This window comes from Rhinopithecus roxellana, chromosome 4, assembly GCF_007565055.1.
Source record: "Rhinopithecus roxellana isolate Shanxi Qingling chromosome 4, ASM756505v1, whole genome shotgun sequence".
NCBI lineage: Eukaryota > Metazoa > Chordata > Mammalia > Primates > Cercopithecidae > Rhinopithecus > Rhinopithecus roxellana.
The window spans coordinates 77,728,063-77,755,505 of NC_044552.1; the positions used below are offsets into that span (position 1 = coordinate 77,728,063).

At 41.1% G+C, this 27,443-nt stretch overlaps 1 protein-coding gene across 2 annotated transcripts in view; it reads left to right on the forward strand.

Annotated features, from left to right (window-relative positions):
- Positions 1–27,443, forward strand: part of PREP (prolyl endopeptidase) — a 137,488-nt gene that overhangs the window by 67,890 nt on the left and 42,155 nt on the right. For both annotated transcript variants that reach the window (XM_010352509.2, XM_030929189.1), the window contains exons 8-10: positions 14,053–14,244; positions 18,519–18,716; positions 23,773–23,876. In XM_010352509.2, the coding sequence (XP_010350811.1) occupies positions 14,053–14,244; positions 18,519–18,716; positions 23,773–23,876 (494 nt within the window). The remainder of the gene's footprint in view (positions 1–14,052; positions 14,245–18,518; positions 18,717–23,772; positions 23,877–27,443) is intronic.

Sequence of the window (27,443 nt, forward strand, 5' to 3'; positions counted from 1 at the left end):
TTTCCTAAGTTTGCTATAACCCTATTTTATTTACTTTATTTGAATATAAAATAGAGATGGAGTCTCACTATATTGCCTACCTAGGCTGGTTTCAAACACGTGGGCTCAAGCAGTCCTCCTGCCTCTGCCTCCCAGAGTGCTGAGATTACAGGTGCGAGCCACTGTGCCTGGCCCTATTTTGAATATATAAAAAGTTGCCTTATATACTTTAGTTACATAGACAAAATTCAGAATAAATTTTTGAATATTTTTTGCAGTATGGGTAAAGTGTCAGGGCTAAGAGCTCTCTTTTTTCTCAAGTATGTGGACTTTAAAAAATTTACATGAAAACTTAAGGAAGTTTATGCCTCAAAAATATAAATACATTTAACTCAGGGATATATTTCTAAATAGTTTTATTACAAAAGCAGAAGATACTAATAACTTCTTTAAAATTTAACTTTGGTTACTTTCGTTGTCTACATTATAAACAGCTGTATGTAAGGTTCAGTCTAAAATGTAGGAGTACCTAAATCACATATTTAGTTATGAATTAGACCTGTATTAACGTCCTACCCTGTGCCAGGCACTGTGTTGAGCACTTGTAATGACACGTGGTGGCCCTCGCCCTTCAAGTGCTCCCCATCTGCTCGATGGTAAGATGTGGATATCATCAGTTCGAGGGGGTGTCTGAAGTGCTGTGGCCCAGCGCACAGATTCAGGCTCAGGCTTCCTCTCTCTTCTGTTTTCTTTCTTTTTGTCATTTTCTTTTCTTTTTGGTTAACTTTCCAGTAGAAAGTCAGGTACTTTATTCCCTGCTTTATAGGATGATAACGGCAAAAAAGGAACTTACCATTAGTCCCTGTCCTGAATTTTTTTTTTTTTTTCTGCAACCTCCGCCTGCTGGATTCAAGTGATTCTCCTGCCTCAGCCTCTCAAGTAGCTGGGATTACAGGTGCCCACCACCACACCCGGCTAATTTTGTATTTTTAGTAGAAATGGGGTTTCACCGTGTTGGCCAGGCTTTTCATGAACCCCTGACCTCAGGTGATCCGTTTGCCTCAGCCTCCCAAAGTGCTGGGATTACAAGCATGAGCCACTGTGTCACAGGTTTTTAATAGAATTCTTGAGAAGTGATTGTTAGGTGAAAAGATCCCATAAGTCTGAAATCTTTGTTGTTAGTAACTTAACAACCTCCTTCAATATAGGCATCCTTAAGACAGGCCCAGAGCGGTCTTTGCTCATGTCACAGCATTTATGAGGAGTTTAGGGAGAAAAGGTGGATGGTGGTGACATGCTGATTTCTGTAAGGAAATAACAGCTTACCTGAGATTTGCCCAGACTTTCACTAACCTGTCTGTGCTTTTTCCTTTTTTTGCTAAAAGTTTGATCGTTTTAGATTGATAAAGTATTCAGTACCTACCATATTTTTATTTTAATGCTTTCGTGTCAAAGAAAATTGGCTTTTTCCTGCATTAGGAATTAAATTTGCATTACATGATAACACATAACCATAAAAGGAAATGTGGTATTTAGCAGACATGTAGGTTGGTCATTTCACCATCTCTGACTAATGCAGCTCTTGTTTTTAGGTAGCAGAGATGATATTGACTCTTTTGTTCTTGCCTGGTAGGGCTGAACATTCTTTGGGCATAGAGTGGAAAAGGGGAGATAAACATTCGAGAAGCTTTAAGCAAAGGAGCTGTCCAAAGCTTAGCAAAGTCGTCTGAGTGCTAAAAGCAAACCAACAAGGGAACAAGGGAGGAGGGCCTCAGAGAGAAGATAGGGAGTTGGTAGGAAATCTGCGTGTCAGAGTGGGAATGCGGGAAAACGAAAAAGAATTGGGACGTCGAAAGACAGTATAAAAACAAGACCCAAAATAGGAAATTCTATGTAAAAGACAAAATACTAATGATAAAATGAGTATTTATACTAATTTTGAAACATGTTCAGTTTACTTTTGTCACTTGAACACTGGTGCTACTTGGAATAATAGTTAATACTGTTTATGTAACATTTCCTTATGTGTCAGGTTCTGAGCTACAAATGTAGGCATTTCATTCAGTCTTCTCAACAGCTTCTGAGGAGCATGAATTATTATCCCCAGGAAACTGAGGCTGTTGAGGCCAACTGGCTTTCCTAATGCCATTTAAGCACTTGGATCCATGTCAGTTTAACTCCCAAGCCTGTATTCTAACTGTTAATCGTGTGGCAGACTGAGACAGAAGGAAGTCATTCAGGACAACAGCAGCCTGTGCGCCCTGCAGCCTCAGTGCCTGACCACTCCTAGCATTTGTTGTCGTGACATGTCCACCCCTTAGAGTTTTTGTAAAGTATGAAAGCACTTTAGCTGCCATTATCAGGGAGCTTGCACAGCATTTTCTATGAAAAGTAGTTAATATAGTTTAGTTGATGATTTTTCAAAGAAAATAATAAAAGTATGACTGCTCTAGGAAAAGCGTAAGATAATTTATTTTAAACTAATCTTCACTCAATAAATGAATCAGTCCCCACTAAGAAGCAGGTTTATAAAAAGTAATTTTAACATTTGAATGTAGAGAGGTTTGGGAATTGAAAATTGTTTTGGCTTCAGAGTGAATAATGCCACTTTATAGACAAAAGAACCTCAGAGAAGGTAGCCAAAAAGTGAAATGGTTAAAGAGTTAAATCATGTTTCTTTTTAAAAAGTAATTTTCCTGTTTTCCATTTAAATCAACAGTGTTCTAATTTGTGAGTAGCAAAAATCAGCCCCATTGTTCAACTGAAATACCTTTTCTCTTGATTTATTTCTCTACCAAAGCCCTGTAGAACAAGATTTCAGGAGAGCAAGAGCTCTCATTTAAGACATCCGGCCCTTTGAGGGCCTATGCTTTGGACTCTTTTTCAGATTTTCTAGCTAGACTTTTGTAAATCCAGCCACATTCCTTATTCTGAATGAGCTTATGATGTGCAGTATGTATTTATGGCTAAGGTTAATGCTTCAGAATTTGGTGGCAGACAATAACGTACACCTTCCTGTTGTTTTTTGTTCGTTGGAGCTTGAATTTTTTTTTTTAATATTTCTTTTTTATTATACTTTTAAGTTCTAAGGTACATGTGCACAACGTGCAGGTTTGTTACATGTGTATACATGTGCCATGTTGGTGCGCTGCACCCCTTAACTCGTCATTTACATTAGGTATATCTCCTAATGCTATCCCTCCCCACTTCCCCCACCCCATGACAGGCCCCGGTGTGTGATGTTCCCTATCCTATGTCCAAGTGTTGTCATTGTTCATTTCCCACCTATGAGTGAGAACATGCAGTGTTTGGTTTTCTGTCCTTGCAGTAGTTTGCTCAGAGTGATGGTTTCCAGCTTCATCCATGTCCCTACAAAGGACATGAACTCATCCTTTTTTATAGCTGCATAGTATTCCATGGTGTATATGTGCCACATTTTCTTAATCCAGCCTATCATTGATGGACATTTGGGTTGGTTCCAAGTCTTTGTTATTGTGAATGGTGCCACAATAAATATATGTGTGCATGTGTCTCTATAGCAGCATGATTTATAATCCTTTGAGTATATACCCAGTAATGGGATGACTGGGTCAAGTGATATTTCTAGTTCTAGATCCTTGAGGAACCGCCACCCTGTCTTCGACAATGGTTGAACTTAAATAATTTACACTCCCACCAACAGTGTAAAAGCGTTCCGATATCTCCACATCCTCTCCAGCACCTGTTGTGTCCTGACTTTTTAATGATTGCCATTCTAACTGGTGTGAGATGGTATCTCATTGTGGTTTTGATTTGCATTTTTCTGATGGCCAGTGATGATGAGTATTTTTTCATGTGTCTGCTGGGTGCATAAATGTCTTCTTTTGAGAAGTGTCCGTTCATATCCTTCACCCACTTATTGATGGGGTTGTTTGATTTTTTCTTGTAAATTTAAGTTCTTTGTAGATTCTGGATATTAGCCCTTTGTCAGATGGGTAGATTGCGATTTTCTCCCATTCTGTAGGATGTCTGTTCACTGTAACGGTAGTTTCTTTTGCTGTGCAGAAGCCCTTTAGTTTAATTAGATCCCATTTGTCAATTTTGGCTTTTGTTGCCGTTGCTTTTGGTCCTTTAGTCATGAAGTCCTTGCCCATGCCTATGTCCTGAATAGTATTGTCTAGGTTTTATTCTAGGGTTTTTATGGTTTTATATCTATCGTTTAAGTCTTTAATCCATCTTGAATTAATTTTTCTATAAGGTGTAAGGAAGGCATCCAGTTTCAGCTTCATACATATGACTAGCCAGTTTTCCCAGCACCATTTATTAAATAGGGAATCTTTTCCCCATTTCTTGTTTTTGTCAGGTTTGTCAAAGATCAGATGGTTGTAGATGTGTGGTGTTATTTCTGAGGGCTCTGTTCTATTCCATTCATCTATATCTCTGTTTTGGTACCAGTACCATACTGTTTTGGTTACTGTAGCCTTGAAGTAACTACCTGACTTAGTTTGAAGTCAGGTAGCGTGATGCCTCCAGCTTTCTTCTTTTGGCTTAGGACTGTCTTGGTAATGCGGGTTCTTTTTTGGTTCCATATGAACTTTAAAGTAGTATTTTTCAGTTCTGTGAAGAAAGTCATTGGTAGCTTGATGGGGATGGCATTGAATCTATAAATTACCTTGGGCAGTATGGCCATTTTCACAATATTGATTCTTCCTATCCGTGAGCATGGAATGTTCTTCCATTTGTTTGTGTCCTGTTTTATTTCGTTGAGCAGTGGTTTGTAGTTCTCCTTGAAGAGGTCCTTCACATCCCTTGTAAGCTAGATTCCTAAGTATTTTATTCTCCTTGTAGCAGTTGTGAATGGGAGTTAATACATGATTTGGCTGTCTGTCATTGGTGTATAGAAATGCTTGTGATTTTTGCATATTGATTTTGTATCCTGAGACTTTGCTGAAATTGCTTATCAGCTTAAGGAGATTTTGGGCTGAGACAGTGGGGTTTTCAAAATATGCAATCATGTCATCTGCAAGCAGGGACAATTTGACTTCCTCTTTTCCTAACTGAATACCCTTTATTTCTTTCTCTTGCCTGATTGTCCTTGCCAGAACTTCTAACGCTATGTTAAATAGAAGTGGTAAGAAGAAGGTATCCTTGTCTTGTGCCAGTTTTCAAAGGGAATGCTTCCAGTTTTTGCCCATTTAGTATGATATTGGCTGTGGGTTTGTCATAACTAGCTGTAATTATTTTGAGATATGTCCCATCAGTACCTAGTTTATTGAGAGTTTTTAGCATGAAGAGCTGTTGAATTTTGTCAAAGGAGATAATCATGTGGTTTTTGTCTTTGGTTCTGTTTATATGATGGATTATGTTTATTGATTTGCATATGTTGAATTAGCCTTGCATCCCAGGGATGAAGCCAACTTGACCGTGGTGGATAAGCTTTTTGATGTGCTGCTGGATTCGGTTTGCCAGTATTTTATTGAGGATTTTTGCATCAATGTTCATCAGGGATGTTGGTCTAAAATTATCTTTTTTTGTTGTGTCTCTGCCAGACTTTGGTATCAGGATGATGCTGGCCTCATAAAATGAATTAGGGAGGATTCCCTCTTTTTCCATTGATTGGAATAGTTTCAGAAGGAATGGAACCAGCGCCTCCTTGTACTTCTGGTAGAATTTGGCTGTGAGTCTGTCTGGTCCTGGACTTGTTTTGGTTGGTAGGCTGTTAATTATTGCCTCAATTTCAGAGCCTGTTATTGGTGTGTTCAGGGATTCAACTTCTTCCTGGTTTAGTCTTGGGAGGGTGTTGGTGTCCAGGAATTTATCCATTTGTTCTAGATTTTCTAGTTTATTTGCTGTGTTTATAGTATTCTCTGATGGTAGTTTGTATATCCGTGGGGTTGGTGGTGATGTCCCCTTTGTCATTTTTTATTGTGTCTATTTGATTCTTCTCTCTTTTCTTCTTTGTCAGGCTTGCAAGTGGTCTATTTTGTTAATCTTTTCAAAAAACCAGCTCCTGAATTCATTGATTTTTTGATGGGTTTCTTGTGTCTCTATCTCCTTCGGTTCTGCTCTGAACTTAGTTATTTCTTGCCTTCTGCTAGCTTTTGAATGTGTTTGCTCTTGCTTCTCTAGCTCTTGTAATTGTGATGTTAGGGTGTCAGTTTTAGATCTTTCCTGCTTTCTCTTGTGGGCATTTAGTGCTATAGATTTCCCTCTACACACTGCTTTAAATGTGTCCCAGAGATTCTGGTATGTTGTGTCATTGTTCTCATTGGTTTCAAAAAACATCTTTATTTCTTCCTTCATTTTATTATGTACCCAGGAGTCATTCAGGAGCAGGTTGTTCAGTTTCCATGTAGTTGAGTGGTTTTGAGTGAGTTTCTTAATCCTGAGTTCTAGTTTGATTGCACTGTGGTCTGAGACACAGTTTTTTTATCATTTCTGTTCTTGTACATTTGCTGAGGAGTGCTTTACTTCCAACTATGTGGTCAATTTTGGAATACGTGTGATGTGGTGCTGAGAAGAATGTATATTCTGTTGATTTCTGGTGGAGAGTTCTGTAGATGTCTATTAGGTCTGCTTGGTGCAGAGCTGAGTTCATTTCCTGGATATGCTTGTTGACCTGTCTACTGTTGACAGTGGGGTGTTAAAGTCTCCCATTATTATTGTATGGGAGTCTAAGTCTCTTTGTAAGTCTTTAAGGACTTGCTTTATGCACCTGGGTGCTCCTGTGTTGGGTGCATGTATATTTAGGACAGTTAGCTCTTCTTGTTGAATTGATCCCTTTACCATTATGTAATGGCCTTCTTTGTCTCTTCTGATCTTTGTTGGTTTAAAGTCTGTCTTATCAGAGACTAGGATTGCAACCCCTGCCTTTTTCTGCTTTCCGTTTGCTTGGTAGATCTTCCTCCATCCCTTTATTTTGAGCCTATGTTCATCTCTGCATGTGAGATGGGTCTCCTGAATACAGCACACTGATTTATCTTGACTCTTTATCCAATTTGCCAGTCTGTGTCTAATTTTAATTGGAACATTTAGCCCATTTACATTTAAGGTTAATATTGTTATGTGTGAATTTGATCCTGTCATTATGATGTTAGCTAGTTATTTTGCTCGTTAGTTTATGCAGTTTCTTCCTAGCATCCATGGTCTTTACTATTTGGCATGTTTTTGCAGTGGCTAGTACCTGGTTGTTCCTTTCCATGTTTAGTGCTTCCTTCAGGAGCTCTTGTAAGGCAGACCTGTTGGTGACAAAATCTCTCAGCATTTGTTTGTAAAGGATTTTATTTTTCCTTCACTTGTTAGACTTAGTTTGGCTGGATATGACATTCTGGGTTGAAAATTCTTTTCTTTAAGAATACTGAATATTGGACTCCACTCTCTTCTGGCTTGTAGAGTTTCCACTGAGAGATCTGCTGTTAGTCTGATGGGCTTCCCTTTGTGTGTAACCTGACCTTTCTCTCTGGCTGCTCTTAACATTTTTTCCTTCATTTCAGCTTTGGTGAATCTGACAATTATGTGTCTTGGAGTTGCTCTTCTCGAGGAGTGTCTTTGTGGCGTTCTCTTTATTTCCTGAATTTGAATGTTGGCCTGCCTTGCTAGGTTGGGGAAGTTCTCCTGGATGATACACTGCAGAGCGTTTTCCAACTTGGTTCCATTTTCCCCGTCACTTTCAGGTATGCCAATCAGACGTAGATTTGGTCTTTTCACATAGTCCCATATTTCTTGGAGGCTTTGTTCGTTTCCGTTTACTCTTTTTTCTCTGAACTTCTCTTTTCGTTTCATTTCATTCATTTGATCTTCAGTCAGTGATACCCTTTCTTCCACTTGATCAAATCGGCTACTTAAGCTTGTGCATTTGTCATGTAGTTCTCGTGCCATGGGTTTTTCAGCTCCATCAGTTCATTTAAGGTCTTCTCTACACTGTTTATTCTAGTTAGCCATTCATCTAATCTTTTTCAAGGTTTTTCGCTTCTTTATGATAGTTTCGAACATCCCCCTTTAGCTCGGAAAAGTTTGTTATTACTGATCATCTGAAGCCTTCTCCTCTCAACTCATCAAAGTCATTCTCCATCCAGCTTTGTTCCATTGCTGGTGAGGAGCTCCATTCCTTTGGAGGAGAGAGGCACTCTGATTTTTAGAATTTACACCTTTTCTGCTCTGGTTTCTCCCCATCTTTGTGGCTTTATCTACCTTTGGCCTTTGATCATGGTGACATACAGATGGGGTTTTGGTGTGGATGTCCTTTCTGTTTGTGAGTTTTCCTTCTAACAATCAGGACCCTCAGCTGCAAACTGTTGGAGCTTTCTGGAGGTCCACTCCAGACCCTGTGTGCCTGGGTATCACCAGCAGAGGCTGCAGAACAGCAAATATTGCAGAACGGCAAATGTCACTGCCTGATCCTTCCTCTGGAATCTGTGCCTGAGAGGGGCACCCGGCCGTATGAGGTGTCAGTCGGCCCCTACTGGGAGGTGCCTCCCACTTAGGCTACTTGGGGGTCAGGTACCCACTTTAGGAGGCAGTCTGTCTGTTCTCAGATCTGAATTCTGTACTAGGAGAACCACTACTCTATTCAAAGCTGTCAGACAGGGACGTTTAAGTCTGCAGAAGTTTCTGCTGCCTTTTGTTCAGCTATGCCCTGCCCTGAGAGTTGGAGTCTACAGAGGCAGGCAGGCCTCCTTGAGCTGTGGTGGGCTCCACCCAGTTTGTGTTTCCCAGCCACTTTGTTTACCTACTCAAGCCTCAGCCATGGTAGGTGCCCCTCCCCCACCCTCACTGCCACCTTGTAGTTTGATCTCAGACTGCTGTGCTAGCAGCGAGCGAGGCTCCGTGTGCCTGGGACCTGCTGAGCCAGGCGCGGGATGTAATCTCCTGGTGTGTTGTTTGCTAAGTCCATTGGAAAAGTACGGTATTAGGGTGGGAGTGTCCCGAATTTCCAGGTACCATCTGTCACAGGCTTCCCCTGGCTAGGAAAGGGAGTTCCCTGATCCCTTGTGCTTCCCGGGTGAGTCGATGCCCCGCCCTGCTTTGGCTCATGCTCTGTTGGCCGCACCCACTGTCCAACAAGCCCCAATGAGATGAACCCAGTACCTCAGTTGGAAATGCAGTAATCACCCGTCTTCTGTGTCACGCTGGGAGCTGTAGACTAGAGCTGTTCCTATTCGGCCATCTTGGAACCTCCCTCTTGGAGCTTGAATGATTTTCATTTGTGCCACATCTTCAGGCTTATCTAATTAGACAGCAGGACTGAAGGAAATTTCCACTGTGCTTTGCCGTTGATGCATACTCTAGTGACTTTGGGTAGGGAGGAGTCATAACAAATATCACTGGCTCCAGGACCTTCTCAGGCAGCAACCATAAGGTGGTTACTCTGTGAAATAAAGGTTTCACATCAGGAAATGCTTTATTGTTGGGGGAACATTTAAGGAATCTGACATTTCACTGAGCCAAGATTTCATGTCTACAAATGTCATAGTCCAGAAAATTGTTTCATCGTTCTTATTATAAGCAAATGTACATTTTCTTATTCTCTTCAAATTTTGTATTACCAGCTAATATTTTTCTTAAATTGTTTTTCTTTTAAGGAATGGGGATTTTTTTTTAAAGCATTGTTTTAGGTAGACCAAGATTAATTGCCTTTGAGTGGATCACCTGCTGAGTAGTCTTTTGAGGTTAGTAGTTTATCACTGGATAAAAAAAGCTAATTGCAACTCAGATGCAGAGTTTATGAACATTTTTTCAAATTAGTTGAAAATTAGTTGTAAGACGTCTGTTTCTGGGAGTTTGGCAGTTTATATACTCTGAATGACTCCCAGTTGAAACAACTGAAATGTAAAATATAAAGTATCTTTCCAAATATATTGCTGAGTTGGCATGAAAGAAGGGAAACCATAAAGACCAAAGATGAAATGAAAGCAGGAATGCTGGAATGTGAGCTGGATTGTCCCTGAATGTTTCTGCTGGGGAAAGAGGGAAAGGGGGATAGGAAATAAAGCATAATTGGGAGTCTGCTGAGACATACTGTCAATATAAGGATGACTGATAAAAATAAATTTGCCAGTGGAGAGGCTGGGGATCAGGAGTGAACAGTAAGGAAACCTGCCTGTCTTTACCTAGGCACTAGAAGGGGTAGGGGAAGACAGGGTGTGAATTCTCCTAAAACACGAGAAAGGCCATCACATGAGTGCAGGTTGACTTGGTTGTTCCAATGAGATCCAAAATCCTCATGCCAAGAATTTAATTATATTGCTGTCAGGTTGGTTGCATCCCAAGAGGCAAGAAAGGAAACACACATCTCTGAAAGAGTGCTACTTCAACCCAGGCCTCCAATAATTTCCACAGATAATGTTTCAAGGAAAATCAGCAGTTCACAGTAAAAAAAGATCATAAATCAGATGAAGAAATTCACCAGCATGAGAAATTAGAGCCAGCAGAAATACTGGCTGCTGGTCAAATTATCAGTTGCCTAGTGAAAAATGAATATATTAATTATACTTAAACAGTGTGATGCTCCTTTTAAAAAATAAACAAGAAGCTTGGAAAGATGAGCAATAAATAAGATACTGTAAAAAAATTACCAGCCAGATTTGAAAAATGACTAAGTAGAACTTCTAGAAATTTAAAAAAAGATTATTAACATTAAACATTCATTTATTAGGCTAAGGAAGAGATTAGACACAGCTAAAGAGATAATTAGTGAAATAGAATGTAGATATATAAAGGAACTATCTAGAATACAGCCCATCACGAGGTGGATGTTGAGTTTATAGACACAGAAGTTTATAGGCACAGAAAGAGCAGACTCTTTCCAATACAGATTGAGACAAACCATTTTGCAGAAGACAACTAGAAAAGCTGGGGAAAATGCCTGTTTGAAGGCATCACATAGCTAATAAGAAAGTGATTAATAACTAGTCTAAGATACTACCATGAGAATGCTGTAGCTATTTTAATATGAAAGTAGACTTTAAAGCAGAAAGCATCACTAGAGATAATACTTCATAAAAGGTTCAATTCAGTTTTATTTAGATGTGATACTTCTTTGTGTATCTAACATCATGATTACAAAATACAGGGAGCAAAAATTAATAGAAATATGAGCAAAAACAGAAAAATCCACAGGCCTAGACGAACATTTTTTAATAGACCTTTTATGTGACAGAATGGCTAAAAGAAATCAGTAAATATATAGAAGATTTGAACAATCTGATTAACAACCTAGTAGGCATGTTTACCATATCACACCCAACAACTTCAGAATATACATTCTTTTCAGTAACATATGGGAATATTTTATGTATATTTTCTTGAGACAGGGTCTTGCTCTGTCGCCCAGGCTGGCATGCAGTGGCATGATCTCGGCTCACTGCAGCCTCCACCTCCTGGATTCAAGCAATTCTCTTGCCTCAGCCTCTCAAGTCGCTTGGATTACAGGTGTGTGCCACCATGCCTGGCTAATTTTTTTGTGTTTGTAGTAGAGACAGGGTTTTGCTGTGTTGTCCAAGCTGGTCTCAAACTCCTGGCCTCAAGAGATCTGCCTGCCTCGGCCTCCCAAAGTGCTGGGATTACAGGTGTGAACCACCATAGCCAGCCTCCAATCGCTTATTTTAAATTTGAGTTTTTATTATGGGGAAGGTACTAATAGTTACTTTTAGAATTTTTTTTTTTTTTTTTGAGATGGAGTCTCACTCTGTCACCCAGGCTAGAGTACAGTGGTGCAATCTCAGCTCACTGCAAGCTCTGCCTCCCGGGTTCACACCATTTTCCTGCCTCAGCCTCCTGAGTAGCTGGGAATACAGGTGCCGGCCACCACACCCGGCTAATTTTTTTGTATTTTTTTAGTAAAGATGGGGTTTCACCGTGTTAGCCAGGATGGTCTTAATCTCCTGACCTTGTGATCCTCCCGCTTTGACCTCCCAAAGTGCTGGGATTACAGGCGTGAGCAACTGCGCCTGGCCCTATAGTATTTTTATCTTTACCTATTATTGCTAGTTTACAGTTAAGAAAATGAGGCTTAGCAAGGAATAAAGAGATTGCCCGAGGTCACCCAACTAAATAGTGTTAGAACTGGGGTTTTAATCCAAACATATGACCACGGGACTCTTTCTATGGTGGAGTTTATTTCCCTGTTAAGTTTAATTCAATAACAAATTATATGAAGATATGCTGCAGAGATGAATGAGATAATGAATGTAAAATTGCCTTGAGAGATTCAGGGAATGTAAATGAACTACCCAAATTAGTGTAGCAATTTCACTGTGAAATTAAAAGTAGATAATTGGAGAATAGCTAAGATCTGGCATTGCCTTTTAGTAGTTTAGAAGTCATAGAACTTTTTTGTTTATAGAACTTTTAAAATGTTCTCTGAACATCATCTGTGTCAAACACATGGTAAAACAGATGTTTTTCCAAGGGATTTTGTGGTTTCAACTTTAAATATTAAAAGTGGCGTTTAGGGAGCTATTTAAATGATGATGATATGGACGTACTGAAAATTTTCTTTAGTGATGATCATCTCTAGTTCTTAGTATTAAAGACTGGAAAATGTCCCTTTTATGCCAAAGAAAATTTTATTTTGTATATTTCAAGTTACCTGCCACTCAGTTTTGTGCCAAGTATGAAACAGTGAATGAAAAGACAAACAAAAAGCAAATAAATACATGATTGTATCTTGAGAAAGAGCTGGGCACTAGGTTGGGTACGTGTAGTCCCAGCTACTCGGGATGCTGAGGCAGCGAGGATCTTGGGAGCCCAGGAGTTGGAGGTTGCAGTGAACTATGATTATGCCTGTGAATAGCCACTGTGTTCAAGCCTGGGCAACGTGGAGAGACCTCATCTCTTTTTGTTGTTGTTGTTGTTGTTGTTGTTGTTGTTGTTGAGACAGAGTCTCGCTCTGCTTAGGCTGGAGTGAAGTGGTGTAGTCTCAGCCCATTGCAACCTCTGCCTTCTGGGTTCAAGCAGTTCCGTGCCTCAGCCTCCCGAGTAGCTGGGATTACAGGCATGTGCCACCACACCCAGCTAATTTTGTATTTTTAATAGAGACAGGGTTTCACCATGTTGGCCAGGCTGGTCTCGAACTCCTGACCTCAAGTGATCCGCCTTCCCTGGCCTCCCAAAGTGCTGTGATTACAGTCACAAGCCATCATGCCCAACCGAGAGACCTCATCTTTTAACAAACAAAAATAAATAAATGAATATATCTTGAGAGAAGTGCTGTGAAGAAACAAACTGGGTGCCAATGAAAAGTGGCATCTAATAAAGGCCAATGCCAGTAAAGGACAGGGAGTGAAGCAAGTGTTGGAACCATCTGAAGTTGGCTAAGTGGGAAAGGACTGTAGCATGCAAGACCATGGGAAGGAATTTTGATTTTATTTCAAGTATAATGAAGAAGTCATTGAAAGTTTCTAAGGGCACTAACATGGACCAGTTTAGAAGATTGAGATATTGTGATGGCTGCCATACTGAGAAAATCAAGAGTGACAGTGGGAAGACCAGGCAGGAAGCTAATGTTATAGACCAAGAATTCTCAGACTTGGCACTATTGACCTTTTTAGCTGGCTGCTACTTTGTTATAGGGCTGTCCTGTGCCTTGTAGCATGTTTAGCAGCATCTCTGGTCTCTACCCTTTAGGTGCCAGTGGTAGCCCCACCCTCAAGTTGTGACAGCCGAAAATGTCTCTAGACATTTTCAGACGTTCCCTGGGGGTGAAAGTGTCCGTGGTTGGGAGCCACTGCTGTGGAACACAAAGACTTGGGAGGGAGATGACGACGACTTGGAATGGTGTGGTGGCAGGAGAGGTGGAGAGAAGTACCCCGATTTGAGGCTGGCTCAGGTGGAAGAGGATTTACCAGATTTTGTGGGGGTGATGGGCTGGGAAGAGAGGTCCTTCATTCTGCCCTCCTTGCTGGGTGTTTCAAGGGCTCCTTAGCATTTTTCAATCCACCTACAACTGGTCCTTGCCCCTTTTCATGCCCTAGATCTCCCAAATATCTCTGCTTTATGTTTTGGGGATAAGAAAGATCCACCCTCCCCTCCCTACACACAAAGCAACACCATTTTTAAACATTAGAGAGATGATAATGCTTGGTCTCTTGCCAGGAATCCTAAAGTGGGTAAAACTGATCGATAACTTTGAAGGAGAATATGACTACGTGACCAATGAGGAGACGGTGTTCACGTTCAAGACGAATCGCCATTGTCCCAACTATCGCGTGATCAACATTGACTTCAGGGATCCTGAAGAGTCTAAGTGGAAAGTGCTTGTTCCTGAGCATGAGAAAGATGTCTTAGGTGAGAACACATGTTACTTGAAAATTGTGCTCTTGTTTTTGATGAGAACATCAACAAGTTAGTGCATCTCTCATTCTCTAGTGACCTGTTACAAGATAAAAAAACCTTCATCCTGTAGTCATCAGGAATGAAGTGTCTAAATAGTTCATCCAAGTTTTCATTGTGTCATATCTTTGTAGCTTAGTACTGTATCATGTAGAAATGCAGGGTCTTCAAAAAAATTGTAGAGGTAGGATTTCAGACTTCGAAGGTACTGCTTTTTAAAAAGTAGGTCAGTTGTCTTTGTATATTTAATGTCTGGTAATAATCACGAACATTTAATTTTTAGAACTATTTAGATTTAGAATCCTTAGCTTTAAGCTTTTGAGTAACCTTTGGCTATTGGCAGTATCCCTGTTGTTGATCTTAGTGTAGATTTAGAGCCCTCTTATTAGAAAAGGGAATAGACTATTGTCAGATTGAATTGAAACTCATCGCAGTTGCTGCTTTGTGCAGTGAACTATGTTAACCTCTTGAGAATGTCGCTTCCGTATCAGTCATGTTTCACAGAGAGCCTTTCAGTTCCCATTTATTCATTCTCTGTGATTTTTCCAAAAATGATATGCTGCTTTATAAATTATTTGTTGCATGAAAGTTGATTTTGACTAGAATAAAACTCATTAATTTGGGGACAGTTTTTTACACAAAAGAAGAGTTCAGTACCATTAGGCCAAGGAAGTTTACTTGGTGGTGGTGAACTTCTGCTGCTGGGTTGAATGAGGATAAAATAGGACCATTTAAAAATGCAAATATATGTGGTATATAATGAGGAAAAGAAGTCCCCCTTGAGATCTGCAGAGTGGCCCTATCTGAGATAAAGCAGTCCTAAAATGTGTTTTCCAGTGAATTAAAACACAGGTCTTGGAGTCAGGCAGATCCACGTTCAGGTCCTTGATCAATAAGGAACGATTTCTCCCTTGCTCAAGGTGGTGTGCTTTCTGTGCCTGGCAGGTATTTAAACTTAGCATTGCTTGGGGGTGGCGGGGGAGCAGCTGATTCCAGCTGCTTCTCTCGGGATCACAGGTTGCTGTGGGCACTTCCTGCTGGTCCCTTGTTTCTGCAGGTCCCTTGACACTGGAGAAAGCACTCCTGGGTGTTTTCTTGAGTCTGTTCAGCCCCTGGGCACCTGACTGCACCCCTCAACCCTTTTGTACTTAGATCTCCGTACCCCTGTAGGCAGTTCTGTTGGACAGGACCCAAGACAACTGCATCCCTGCTCGAAATTCACGTCTGTAACCCTGAGACAGCAACCCATTCCAGGCTCTTCCTCTCAAGTCGTTGGCCATTCTTCTGCCTTTTGGATTTCCAGACACAGTCCCTATAACTTGTAGATCTGGATCAGGCACCAGTACCCTGTCTGTGTTAGGCTGGGGTTGGTAGAAGGTGATAATCTTGTCACCCTCCCATAGGGTGGGGGACTTACAGGCAAGAGCAAGAGGGAATCTTATCACCTGTCTCCTCAAAACCCTCTGTTCACATTCTGACCCTTATTTATATTTGGATGAGGGATCCACGAGACACAAAACAGATTTTTGACCATTTATTTCAGTATCTTTGTGTAGTGAATCTGTTTCATAGTCACTTTGATAGCCTGATGGCTTCTGTCCAAACCAGGGCAGGAATGTCCCCCTAAGGGTAGTTATAGCCAGCAGTTAGTGAGGGCTTCCTACGTGCCAGGTTCAGCACTCTGTTCTTCATGCACAGACCGCATGCGTTGGTGCATCCCAGTGAGACTTGGGTGGCATAAGTCTTCATGTAGGTGCTCAAGGAGTTTTTCAGGCACAGGTCAGGATTAAACAGTGATTCTTGTATAGGACACCATCATGGATGTTGTAACTGTTTCCCAAGGCATCTGAATTTCTGCCATTTAAAGTCAAAAGAGGGGTTTTAACTATGCCTTAAGGTGACATTCCATCTTATAGATGTAATGAAATGCAGATTAATGCTAGGAGATTTTGTTGAGGGGGGTGGTATATTTGTATAACCTTCCTTCTGAAAGGTTATAAGATTTTCAGACTGGAAAGGGGAAACCTTCAGTGTTCACTAGAACTCATCAATTTAAAGAGAAGCATGGTTGAATTTGAATGTGCCATATATCATTAGCACGGAGCGCCCTATTGAGAAAAAAGAACTAGAAATGAGTCATAAAGTACAGCTGTAAAGTCAGAGCTTTTATTAATGACAGTCTACAAATCACCTTGTCCTTTTGTTACTCACTTTTGTCTGTTTTATAATTCTGATGTACTCATAGTTAACACAGATTGATTATTCTTTGACAGCTATAATTTACTTCATTTTCCCCCCATACTTTTGTCTCTTTAAAACATTAAGCCACATGAAATATGTTGCCTGATTGAGGTTTTTTTAAAAAGTGCATTGGAGAATGAGCAAATTACTTTTGGTTGTGTGAGTTCTTCTTTATGTTCTCACTTGAGAAAAAAAAGCTTGCCCCAGTAATCTCAGCAGCCCAAGATCAAGGCCCCAGTGGCCCTCAGAGTTGCCTCTGGCCAACATCTTGTTTTTTCATGTGGATAAATTCTAGCATCCTAAAAACGTGAACTGCTAGTTTCTTGGGTTATCAAAATAAGCAGCGTCAAGAACCCCACCCTACCACATGAAACCCAAGAAAGGCTTGTCTGTTCAGCACATGTGGCCTGTCACCTGCAGCCCTGTCCTCGCTTCCACTTGCTGCGGTGTCTCTCCCTCTGGGGGACCTGGCCCTACCTCAGGCAGACCTCTGTGCTTGCCCTTCGTTTTCTCCTTTCCTCATCACCTCTCACTCCTACTCTCCCAGCTCTGTCACTGAACTCTGTCCCTGCAAGTTGCAGCCCTGGGAGTTGAGGAGAACTCTTTTCTCTACCTTACTCTCCATATCCCTGCAGGCATCAAGCCCTGGCTATTCTTCTTGGGAAGTACCTTTCATTTATTTTCTTTCCTGCCCAGACTTTATCCCCCGCTTGATGTGGTGTTCTCCCTGGCTTGTTGCAGTAGTGCTCTTACTCTTCTCCCCTCCATAGACTTCCATTGTTCTGCATTCCGCTGTCAGACACATGCATCCTTGATTAATGCCATCTTTGTGTTGCCCTTGTGTTCAAACAGTGGCTCCACAGTCACAGGTAACTAAACTCCCCTCTACCTGGCTCACTGGATGGCCTATCAGGCCACCACCAGCATCTCCATCTGCCTTAACCTGAACAGCTCTTCCTCTTGAAAACGGATCTCTCATTTGTTCTCTTTTTACCAGGTCTTCTTTCTGTCCTTTCTGTTCCTTTCCCCATTCTTGGCTGTGACCTTCGTGCCAGGAGTCGCCTATCTTCCTGCACCTCAGGATGCTGTGCTTTTCCTGCTAGCCCTCATTTCCCCTCCATCTCCACACTCCTATACTTGAGACTCAATTCAACCCTTGCTTTAGGGCTGTCATTCGTTTTGGATCCTCAACCAACCAGTCACTTACCCTTGTTTATGGTTTATTACTTGCATTTTTATATGATTTTGTCTCACGAGCAGAATCGACCTCATCTTCCTACTTGTCTCTCTAGCACTTTCCAGGGAATCTGGTGGATAACAAGGGCTTATTACATTTTTATCTAATAATCCTGTCAGACATGAACCATGATTTGGCTTTTATTGTTTTCCTCCTTATAGCTCCTATAGCATGATAATGGGCACAAAACAGAAAGGCAGGGTTACTATTCCACACGTTATCTAGGTCATCAAAAGCCCCTGGCCGAGGAAATAAAATAGTCATTTATTAAAGGAATATGTTGAAATCTAGATGAATAATTAAAACCAATTATCAGGCTGGGCGCGGTGGCTCACGCCTGTAAACGCTTGTGATCTCAACACTTTGGGAGGCCGAGATGGGCAGATCTCTTGAGGCCAGGAGTTCAAGACCAGTTTGGACTACATAGTGAAACCCCGTCTACTAAAAATATGAAAATTAGCCAGGCGTGGTGGCACACATCTGTAATCCCAGCCACTTGGGAGGCTGAGGCAGAAAAATCCCTTGAACCTGGAAGGTAGAGGTTGCAGTGAGCTGAGATTGCACTACTGCACTCCAGCCTGGGCAACAGAGCAAGACCCTGTCTCCAAAAAAAAAAAAAAAGTAAAAGTGATGTTGCAAGTCTCATTGCTACATAGAGTCCTATGTGTAGCTCTGGAACTGTTGCTCAATTAAATATGTTTTCATTAATTTTTAAAATTGCATTAGGTGTTTTCTCTTCTTATCCTTTCAGAGTGGGTAGCTTGTGTCAGGTCCAACTTCTTGGTCTTATGCTACCTCCATGATGTCAAGAACATTCTGCAGCTCCACGACCTGACTACTGGTGCTCTCCTTAAGACCTTCCCACTTGAGGTCGGCAGCATCGTGGGCTACAGCGGTCAGAAGAAGGACACTGAAATCTTCTATCAGTTTACTTCCTTTTTATCTCCAGGCAAGTGTTTTTTCACTGTTGCTGTTCACTTTAAAAATCAGACTGGTGTTTGGGTTTCTTTGGGGAAATGGAAGTATAATGCTATGTTATTGAAAATCGCATATGCTGTATTATAGCCAAAATTACTTACTGGGAATAAAACGCTAGAACAGATGCCCAGAACAAAGGGAAATGTAAATGCCTAAAATGGCACTCTCATTGATCTTATATTCCAAGTCTCTGTTCTTCTGGAGGCAGGAACAGCTAATGTTCTAGGTTGATTAAAAATTAGTACCAATGGGCCAGGCACAGTGGCTCACTCCTATAATCCCAGCACTTTGGGAGGCTGAGGCGGGTGGATCACAAGGTCAAGAGATTGAGACCATCCTGGGCAACATGGTGAAACCCAGTCTCTACTAAAAATACAAAAATTAGCCTGGCATGGTGGCATGCGCCTGTAGTCCCAGCTGCTCAGGAGGCCGAGGCAGGAGAATCGCTTGAACCCGGGAGGCAAAGGTTGCAGTGAGCTAAGATCGCACCACTGCACTCCAGCCTGTCAACAGAGCGAGACTCCATCTCAAAAAAAAAAAAAAAAAAATTAGTACCAATGAATACAACATTTGATTCAGTCTTTGGTCTATATGCACAAGAACACAGTGCAGATATAAAAATGTAAAATATTTAGCTATATCTGACAAAAAAATGTTCTCTGGAATAAGCTGAGAATCAATTCTGCTGTTGTTAAACCGAAATAAAATGTAATTCTAAAAGTATAGTCTTACATCATGAAAAAATATGTGTTATTTGGTTCTAATAGGAAAGGGAAACACTTGTAAGTTGTGGTTTTACATTTTATGGTATGGGTTAATTTTCCCCAAAGTAAACATAGCTCTCTTTTTAACTTAAAAAAAAAAAAATTGGTCACATTCAGTTTGCTTTGTTTGGTTTTTTTCCTCCATTCCGTCCGTCTGCACTGTTTTTGTAGCGTCATGGCCATACACACACTGTGGTTTGTCCCAGGAGTCTGGCTCAGTTGGCAGTTTGCAGTTGACCAGGCAGACCCTTTCCTAAAAGCAATCTGGCTGAAAAAAAGTCTGCACTTTCCTTATGCACATAATGTTGAACTCCTCCAAAGTGCTTTTTGTCCCACTCAGTTTTGCTGCAGTCGTTTGGTCATTAGACAAAAAAAGCAGTCTTAGGGGAGAGCAAGGCAGGTGCTCAAGTGGCCCCGACCGCCTCTTGGGATTTGGCCAGTTGACAGTGATGTCTCGGCACTTTTATTTTGAGCCTCTGAGTCACAGAGCAGGCAATCCATAAGGAATCTTATTGTGGTGGCAGGTTGCTGTCAGGGTTATTAAAACCAAAAGAATAATGTTCTGTAAATAGGTCTGATAGTATACCTTGAAAACCTAGCAGACTGCTTTCCCAAGCACCTTGCAGTGGATCAAGAGAAACTAGGAAAAGCACCCACAAGAATGTGGAAACCGTTTGCACAAGGGCCAGAAGCCAGGAAGCGACTGTTCAAGAATTCGACTTCAGGGTGTCCTGCACCTTCCCCCATTTCCTCTTCCCCCTAGAACCTGGAGTACAGCAGCAGCCAGTGGACAGATGAGGAAAATCATTTCTTCTAGATAGCCATTCTTAACCCACTGCTGCAGTACCCACAGTTTATTTCCTCCAATTTACACTGGGTACAGAAGTTTGACTTTGGAAAATTTTGTATCTTAAACAGTTTAAATGGATAAAGGACAATGAGGAGGGCAGTGAGGGTGACTCACCTGCTCTTAATAAAAGCTGGAGTCCCCAAAGGCCTGTAAACCTCCTTCAGTGACCGCATGTGACCATTTATGTCAGGAACAAGCTCATCATTACCTGGGGAAGAAAGGGCTTATTGTCCAAGTGTAAAATGTTGGGTTCTGTGCCAAGCAATGAAATATTATCCATGACTGTGGCTGTGAAATTTGAAAAGAGAAGTGTGTTCCTCGTTCTGTACTGCCAGGCATTTTCTGACCAAGCTTTCATTTTCTGACCAAGCTTTGTCTGTCTCCTTTTACTAGTTTTGCCTCCATTTTTCTCTTTTCTCTCCCAAATGCAATTTGATTTCTAAAACCAGGGAATGGGGCTTCCACACTCAGATCTTGTGAGACCAAATGCAAAAACAGCCATCAGATAATTAGATTAGATCTCACGAAAGCATGGATTGTCAGTGTGTGTATATACACATCAGCTCACAAGTAGTCTTGTCCTGGTGTCTGAAGGCTAGCTGTTCACTACTACAGTACAGAGCAGAGGCACTCAATTTTATGGAAAGCCCCAGGGTCACAAATAACTGCAGCTCCAGCTTCCTGCTGCAGACATGTGGTACCTCTGGCAGGTGCACACCAGCTGACTTTGTTTTCCTTGGATGTACATGGTGAAAACACATCTTGAGCCCAAGCCACTTGACTTATTTTGGCACCTTGAGTCACATTTGGAAGAAAACAGGCAGCCGTAGCAGGTTAGAGCACAGTGCACTTATTCCCTGTGGTTCAAACCACTTAGTGGTTGAACCTGTGAACTCTGTACTTGTGGAACCTTGGAGAGTTGCCTAGGGTGAGCTCCAGACCTGCGTGTTGTAATAATCTCGTAGAGCAGTCCCATATGCGTGGCTCTGGGAGTCAAGGGTGAGAAATCATAGAAAAGCCTTTCAGGGATTATCAGTGAAAGTCTAAACTTTTTGAGACTTGTTTTTCTTTCGTTCTTTTAATAATGTTAAAACCCAACCTAAAATCAGTTAAAACAAAATCTCTGTGGGTTACAAAGTATGCCGCCTTTTTACATACGTGACTTTTCGGATCCCCTGATTCTTGTTTTGGTGGCTTCTCCTAGAGTTGTCTCTTTCTCCTGACTACTCCTGCTTCTCCTTACATTTATTTCAGATTACACTGGGAACATACCAGCTGATCTCCCTGCCTCCTTCTCAAGTCCAGATACCTCCTCTGGCCTTAAGGGACTTCCATAGTTCAGTTCTCTTTTTTCAGCCTTAAACTTTGAAGTTTATTTCCTAGCGATCACCTAACCAACTCTGGTTTATGATTCTAGGATGTTTTCTTCAAACCCCACCTTCCTTGTTCTTATCCTCTGTGAGCCAAATCAGATGGGACACAAAGCATCATTAGATTATAGGGGTTCACATTATGCTGTGAATATGCAAGGGGCTAACCTAGATGGATCTGTAAATAGAAAGTATCGATAAAATATGTTAAGTGCCAATACCTCCAGGTTTAACACAGCCTCCTTCAAGGCACCACTTCTGGTGCACAGGACAGAAGAATAGGGAGGTCAGGCATTTGAAACTCTTTCCGTGAACAGTAACCAGCCCCTGTTGCATATTTATTTCATTCTGCGGTTAGATTTGATGTCTCAACCTTTCTAGATAAATAGGCGGGAGAGTCTGTTTCCTACTCATTGTCTTTCACTACAGAACTTTGGAGCCTTGTCTCAGGTCACTGAGCTAGCAACTTGCAGAGCTGGGAATTTTGGCTCCCTAGGCCTTTGTCATTTGCTGTACTATAGGTCATGGTGATGCCAGGGTGAGGCAGGTGCTCAAATGGCACATGCTTGGTCTGCACGCTGTCTTTGTTGTTGTTGCTTATTTGTCCTTTTTTTCAAAGATTCTCATGCTTTTTGTGTTTGTGGGGGGCACCAGGTACTGATCAAGAAGCTCTTAAAAATTAAAACATACCACAAGAGATAGCCTTTTACCCTCAAGATTACATTGATTTAGGCAAGTACAGTGTTCAGTATATCTGGTAAATTAGAATGCATGCTCACAGAATGCAACTGGAAGTATATATAAAGGTATATTCTAACAAATATCCAAGCGTAACTTCAACTAAGAAAGTCAATACTTGAGTCATGTTATACATCTTACTGTCAGCGTTAATCGTATACCCTGTTATGGTAAACTTAAAACGGTTTGTCTGTAATCATGAGAATTGAGACAACATTCATAAGGATTGGCGGCTGTGCTGTTCACCGATCTAAATGTATTACTCCTTTCCAGCCGGGGGCAGCATATTGTTTCCCAGCTGTTAGTGAAGTGCATACACAGAGGAGTCGAGAAGAAAGGACTGACATTTTAATAATGATTATTCCATTTAAATGTGCCCTGTGGGAGTACTGTTTGGTTTTTGGTTTTCCAGCAAGTACTGATGGGATCACTAAATCGATTTTTCATATACTTGACAGCATATGTTTAAAGTATTATGTGGGGAGGTGCTATTTCCACACCAGCCACTCTGTGGATGACTAATTCTGTTTTATAAACCATAGCAGTGTCATTGTTTTCAAACATTAATGACTTGTCTTATTATTTCTTTGATTTAGTTCTTAAATGTTAGAAAGTAGTAGCATTAAATTCGGGAAATGTTTAATTAGTGTTACCTAAGCTGGAATTCTTAGTATGTATAGTAGTCATTTTGTGTTGTGCACAATTACTGGGATTATCCAAATTGGAAAAGCAATTTTGTAATACCTACTGATCATCTTTGGTCCGTGATTCCTGTCCACATGAGTGTCCACAGAGAGGTAGGTGTCAGGTAGCAGGAGCCCCAGAGTGTTTATCAAGAGACCCCTGACTGGCTCTTGACCCTGGGCAAATCACTTGAGTTTTTTGTCAGTGACCTCCCAGGTCAAATGGCGCTAGATAAAGTCTACCATTTTTTTTGACCTGAATTCCTAAGTGACCCAGCTTGGGGAAGACCAGTTAAATTTCCACAATTAGGTTTCTCACCTTTTCTCATATTCACAGAATGCATTAGAATCTTCTAAAATGTATACACTTACTAGTATTGTAAAAAAGAAGGCTGCATGAGATGGTGATGATGAGGATGAACACTTACATAGCACCCCTCATGCCAGACTCTGTTCTAAGCACTTGTCTGCAGTGAGCCTTCGACTGTGGTAGGGATTAACCAAGTCCCTGACAAATACTCCTCTCTTGCTATTACTGGCATTTGGTTGTAGTTTGTTATCCTTGCCCCCTTTGCATCTAGTGAGTTCCGTAGACTAAACCAAGCCTTCTTCTACTTTTTAGGTATCATTTATCACTGTGATCTTACCAAAGAGGAACTGGAGCCAAGAGTTTTCCGAGAGGTGACCGTAAAAGGAATTGATGCTTCTGATTACCAGACAGTCCAGGTATGGAGAATAAGATCTCATTAATGTGAGAGTTAGGAAGTCTGACTTTCAGGCTGGGCCATTCACACTGCAGCTTATCAGAAGTGGTGGAGGTAATTCATGGTAATACAGACAAGTATTTTGTAGCCCCCACTGTTAACGGTCATTGAGCCAGGCACTCAGGATTCAGCAGTGAGCTGGCATAGTCCCTGCCCTCCCATAGCCTGCAGGTTCTGCTCCTGTGGCTGCTACTCTTGGACAGGAAGCTGGAGTTCTTTGTACTGGGGCTCCTATTGCAACATTTCTGTCTGTGTCGATCTGCTTGCTTGAATATGGGTTGTGTTCTAGCTCAGGTCTTTTGGCGTTGTAAATAACATGGGGTTTTGCTCTATGTAAAGTATTGACTTAAGTGCTGTGAGTCAGTGTTTTTAGTCTGAAGTTCGTGTGCATTTCTGCATGGCACAGAGTAGACAATAAAACATTTGAATGAATAAATTAATTAATTGTCATATCACCACAAGCTTCGTCTTTGGCCACCATCTTTTCAGGTTAAGAATCTCCTTTTTTGTTTTTTTCAGCTCCCCAAGGGTACTGAGTCTTCCAGAAATTGAATCACTGGTTGATTGATGATGATGAAGAATGTCTTTGTTCCTTTGCAATGAGAGGTCACCAGTAGGGCACGAGGTGTTTATCAAGGCCCTCCCACCTGGAGGGCTGGACCACACGGGTCACAGATTAGGAATCGGAACATTATTTGTGAAGAAAGATTAGAACAAAGAGCTCTGGATGTTCCCCACAATGTTTCTGTGAAACTAGGGCATTATTATAGCTTGGTGAATTATCCTTCAGTTGGCTAGAAATGCTCTAGATGATAGGCTACATCTAGATCATGAATAAAGCTTTGTTTACAAAAACAGGTGGTGGGCTGGATTTGGTGTAGAACTATGATTTGTCAGCCCCTGTTCTATATCAGCATTTGGCATACTGGCCTTCTGTTTTATTGGAGAACACATGCCCATTTGTTTACATATTGCCTGTGGTTGCTTTAGCACTTAGAGTGGTTGCAGCAGAAACTCTATGGTCCAGAAGGCCTAAAATATTTAATATTTGCCCTTGAAGAAAAAGTTTGCAGAATCTTCATCTATGTAAATAGCATTTAAAAGCACAACATTCTTGACAGACAAACAGGGCCAAGAAGACATACAGGGTCAAGAAGCTCTGTCAGACAGGCCTGAAATCCACCTGGGGCAAGTCATTTAACCTTTCTGTCAGTTTTTTCAACTGTAGAGTAGAGATTGGTAGTATCTGTTTTTTAGGATTCCTGTGGGATTATTAACAGAGAAGGTATATTAAAGAACTGGCCGTAGAATATAATCTATTTTTTTCAATCAACATTAGAACTAAATATAACAGACTTTTAGTTTCCTGTTTATTTGGCTTCTTGTTAGTTTTGTTTTCACAGTGAGCCATTGCCTGGAGTGAGATCCTGTAGGGGCCTGTAGCCCCTCTCTGGTATTTTCATGGTTCATAAATTCACCCTCATCCTATATCAATCTTTTAACATCAGTTCACTTTTAGTCTGGCATTCTTTGCTCTTTTTTCTTTTCTCTAATTTGTAGAAAATGTGTCCCTATCAGCTATGACATTGGTCTTTTCAAGGCCTAGTTCTGGTCCTTGCCTGGGTATCCCCAGCAAGGATAGGTGTGCCTCTCCTAACAGGAATGCCAGGGACACCCAGGCAGCATCCAGCAAGTGTTCTCTACTCTGCTCTCAAGAGCACAGTCTCAGCTACCCTAGGTAGGATGGGGTAGGGTTGCCCAAGAGAGATCCTGATGTTCTCATGCCTATGAGGGGGCTCAGCTCTGTGTAAAACAAGACGCTGCTTTCTTCTTTTTTCCACTTCCCACAAACATTTAATACCCAAGTGTTTAACTGCCTTTGGAGTGTGGGGAAGGGAAGGACCCCTATAATAATGACAGCTGCCAGGGAGGATGCTTCTTCCAGGGAAATACTTCTTTTTTTTTTTTTTTTTTAAATAGGTTAAGTTCTAGAGCACATGTGCACAACATGCAGGTTTGTTACATATGTATACATGTGCCATGTTGGTGTGCTGCACCCATTAACTCATCATTTACATTAGGTATATCTCCTAATGCTATCCCTCCCCCCTCTCCCTACCCCACGAGAGGCCCCAGTGTGTGATGTTCCCCTTCCTGTGTCCAAGTGTTCTCATTGTTCAATTCCCACCTATGAGTGCGAACATGCAGTGTTTGGTTTTTTTGTCCTTGCGATAGTTTGCTCAGAATGATGATGTCCAGCTTCATCCATGTCCCTACAAAGGACATGAACTCATCCTTTTTTATGGCTGCATAGTATTCCATGGTGTATATGTGCCACATTTTTCTTAATCCAGCCTATCATTGACGGACATTTGGGTTGGTTCCAAGTCTTTGCTGTTGTGAATAGTACTGCAATAAACATACATATGCATGTGTCTTTATAGCAGCATGATTTATAATCCTTTGGGTATATACCCAGTAATGGGATGGCTGGATCAAATGGTATTTCTAGTTCTAGGTCCCTGAGGAATCGCCACACTGTCTTCCATAATGGTTGAACTAGTTTACAGTCCCACCAAGAGTATAAAAGTGTTCCTGTTTCTCCACATCCTCTCCAGCACCTGTTGTTTCCTGATTTTTTAATGATCGCCATTCTAACTGGTGTGAGATGGTATCTCATTGTGGTTTTGATTTGCATTTCTCTCATGGCGAGTGATGATGAGCATTTTTTCATGTGTCCGTTGGCTGCATAAATGTCTTCTTTTGAGAAGCATCTCTTCATATCCTTTGCCCACTTTTTGATGCGGTTGTTTTTTTTCTTGTAAATTTGAGTTCTTTGTAGATTCTGGATATTAGCCCTTTTTCAGATGAGTAGATGGCAAAAATTTTTTCCCATTCTGTAGGTTGCCTTTTCACTCTGATGGTAATTTTTTTTTTTTTTTTTTTTTTTTTTTTTTGCTGTCCAGAAGCTCTTCAGTTTAATTAGATTCCATTTGTCAGTTTTGGCTTTTGTTGCCATTGCTTTTGGTGTTTTAAACATGAAGTCCTTGCCCATGCCTATGTCCTGAATGGTATTGCCTAGGTTTTCTTCTAGGGTTTTTATGGTTTTAGATCTAACTTTTAAGTCTTTAATCCATCTTGAATTGATTTTTGTATAAGGTATAAGGAAGGTATCCAGTTTCAGCTTTCTGCATATGGCTAGCCAGTTTTCCCAGCACCATTTATTAAATAGAGAATCTTTTCCCCAGTTCTTGTTTTTGTCAGATTTGTCAAAGACCAGATGGCTGTAGATGTTTGGTGTTATTTCTGAGGGCTCTGTTCTGTTCCATTGGTGTATATCTCTGGTTTGGTACCAGTACCATGCTGTTTCGGTTACTGTAGCCTTGTAGTGTAGTTTGAAGTCAGGTAGCGTGATGCCTCCAGCTTTGTTCTTTTGGCTTAGGATTGTCTTAGCAATGCGAGCTCTTTTTTAGTTCCATATGAACTTTAAATTAGTTTTTCCCACTTCTGTGAAGAAAGTCATTGGTAG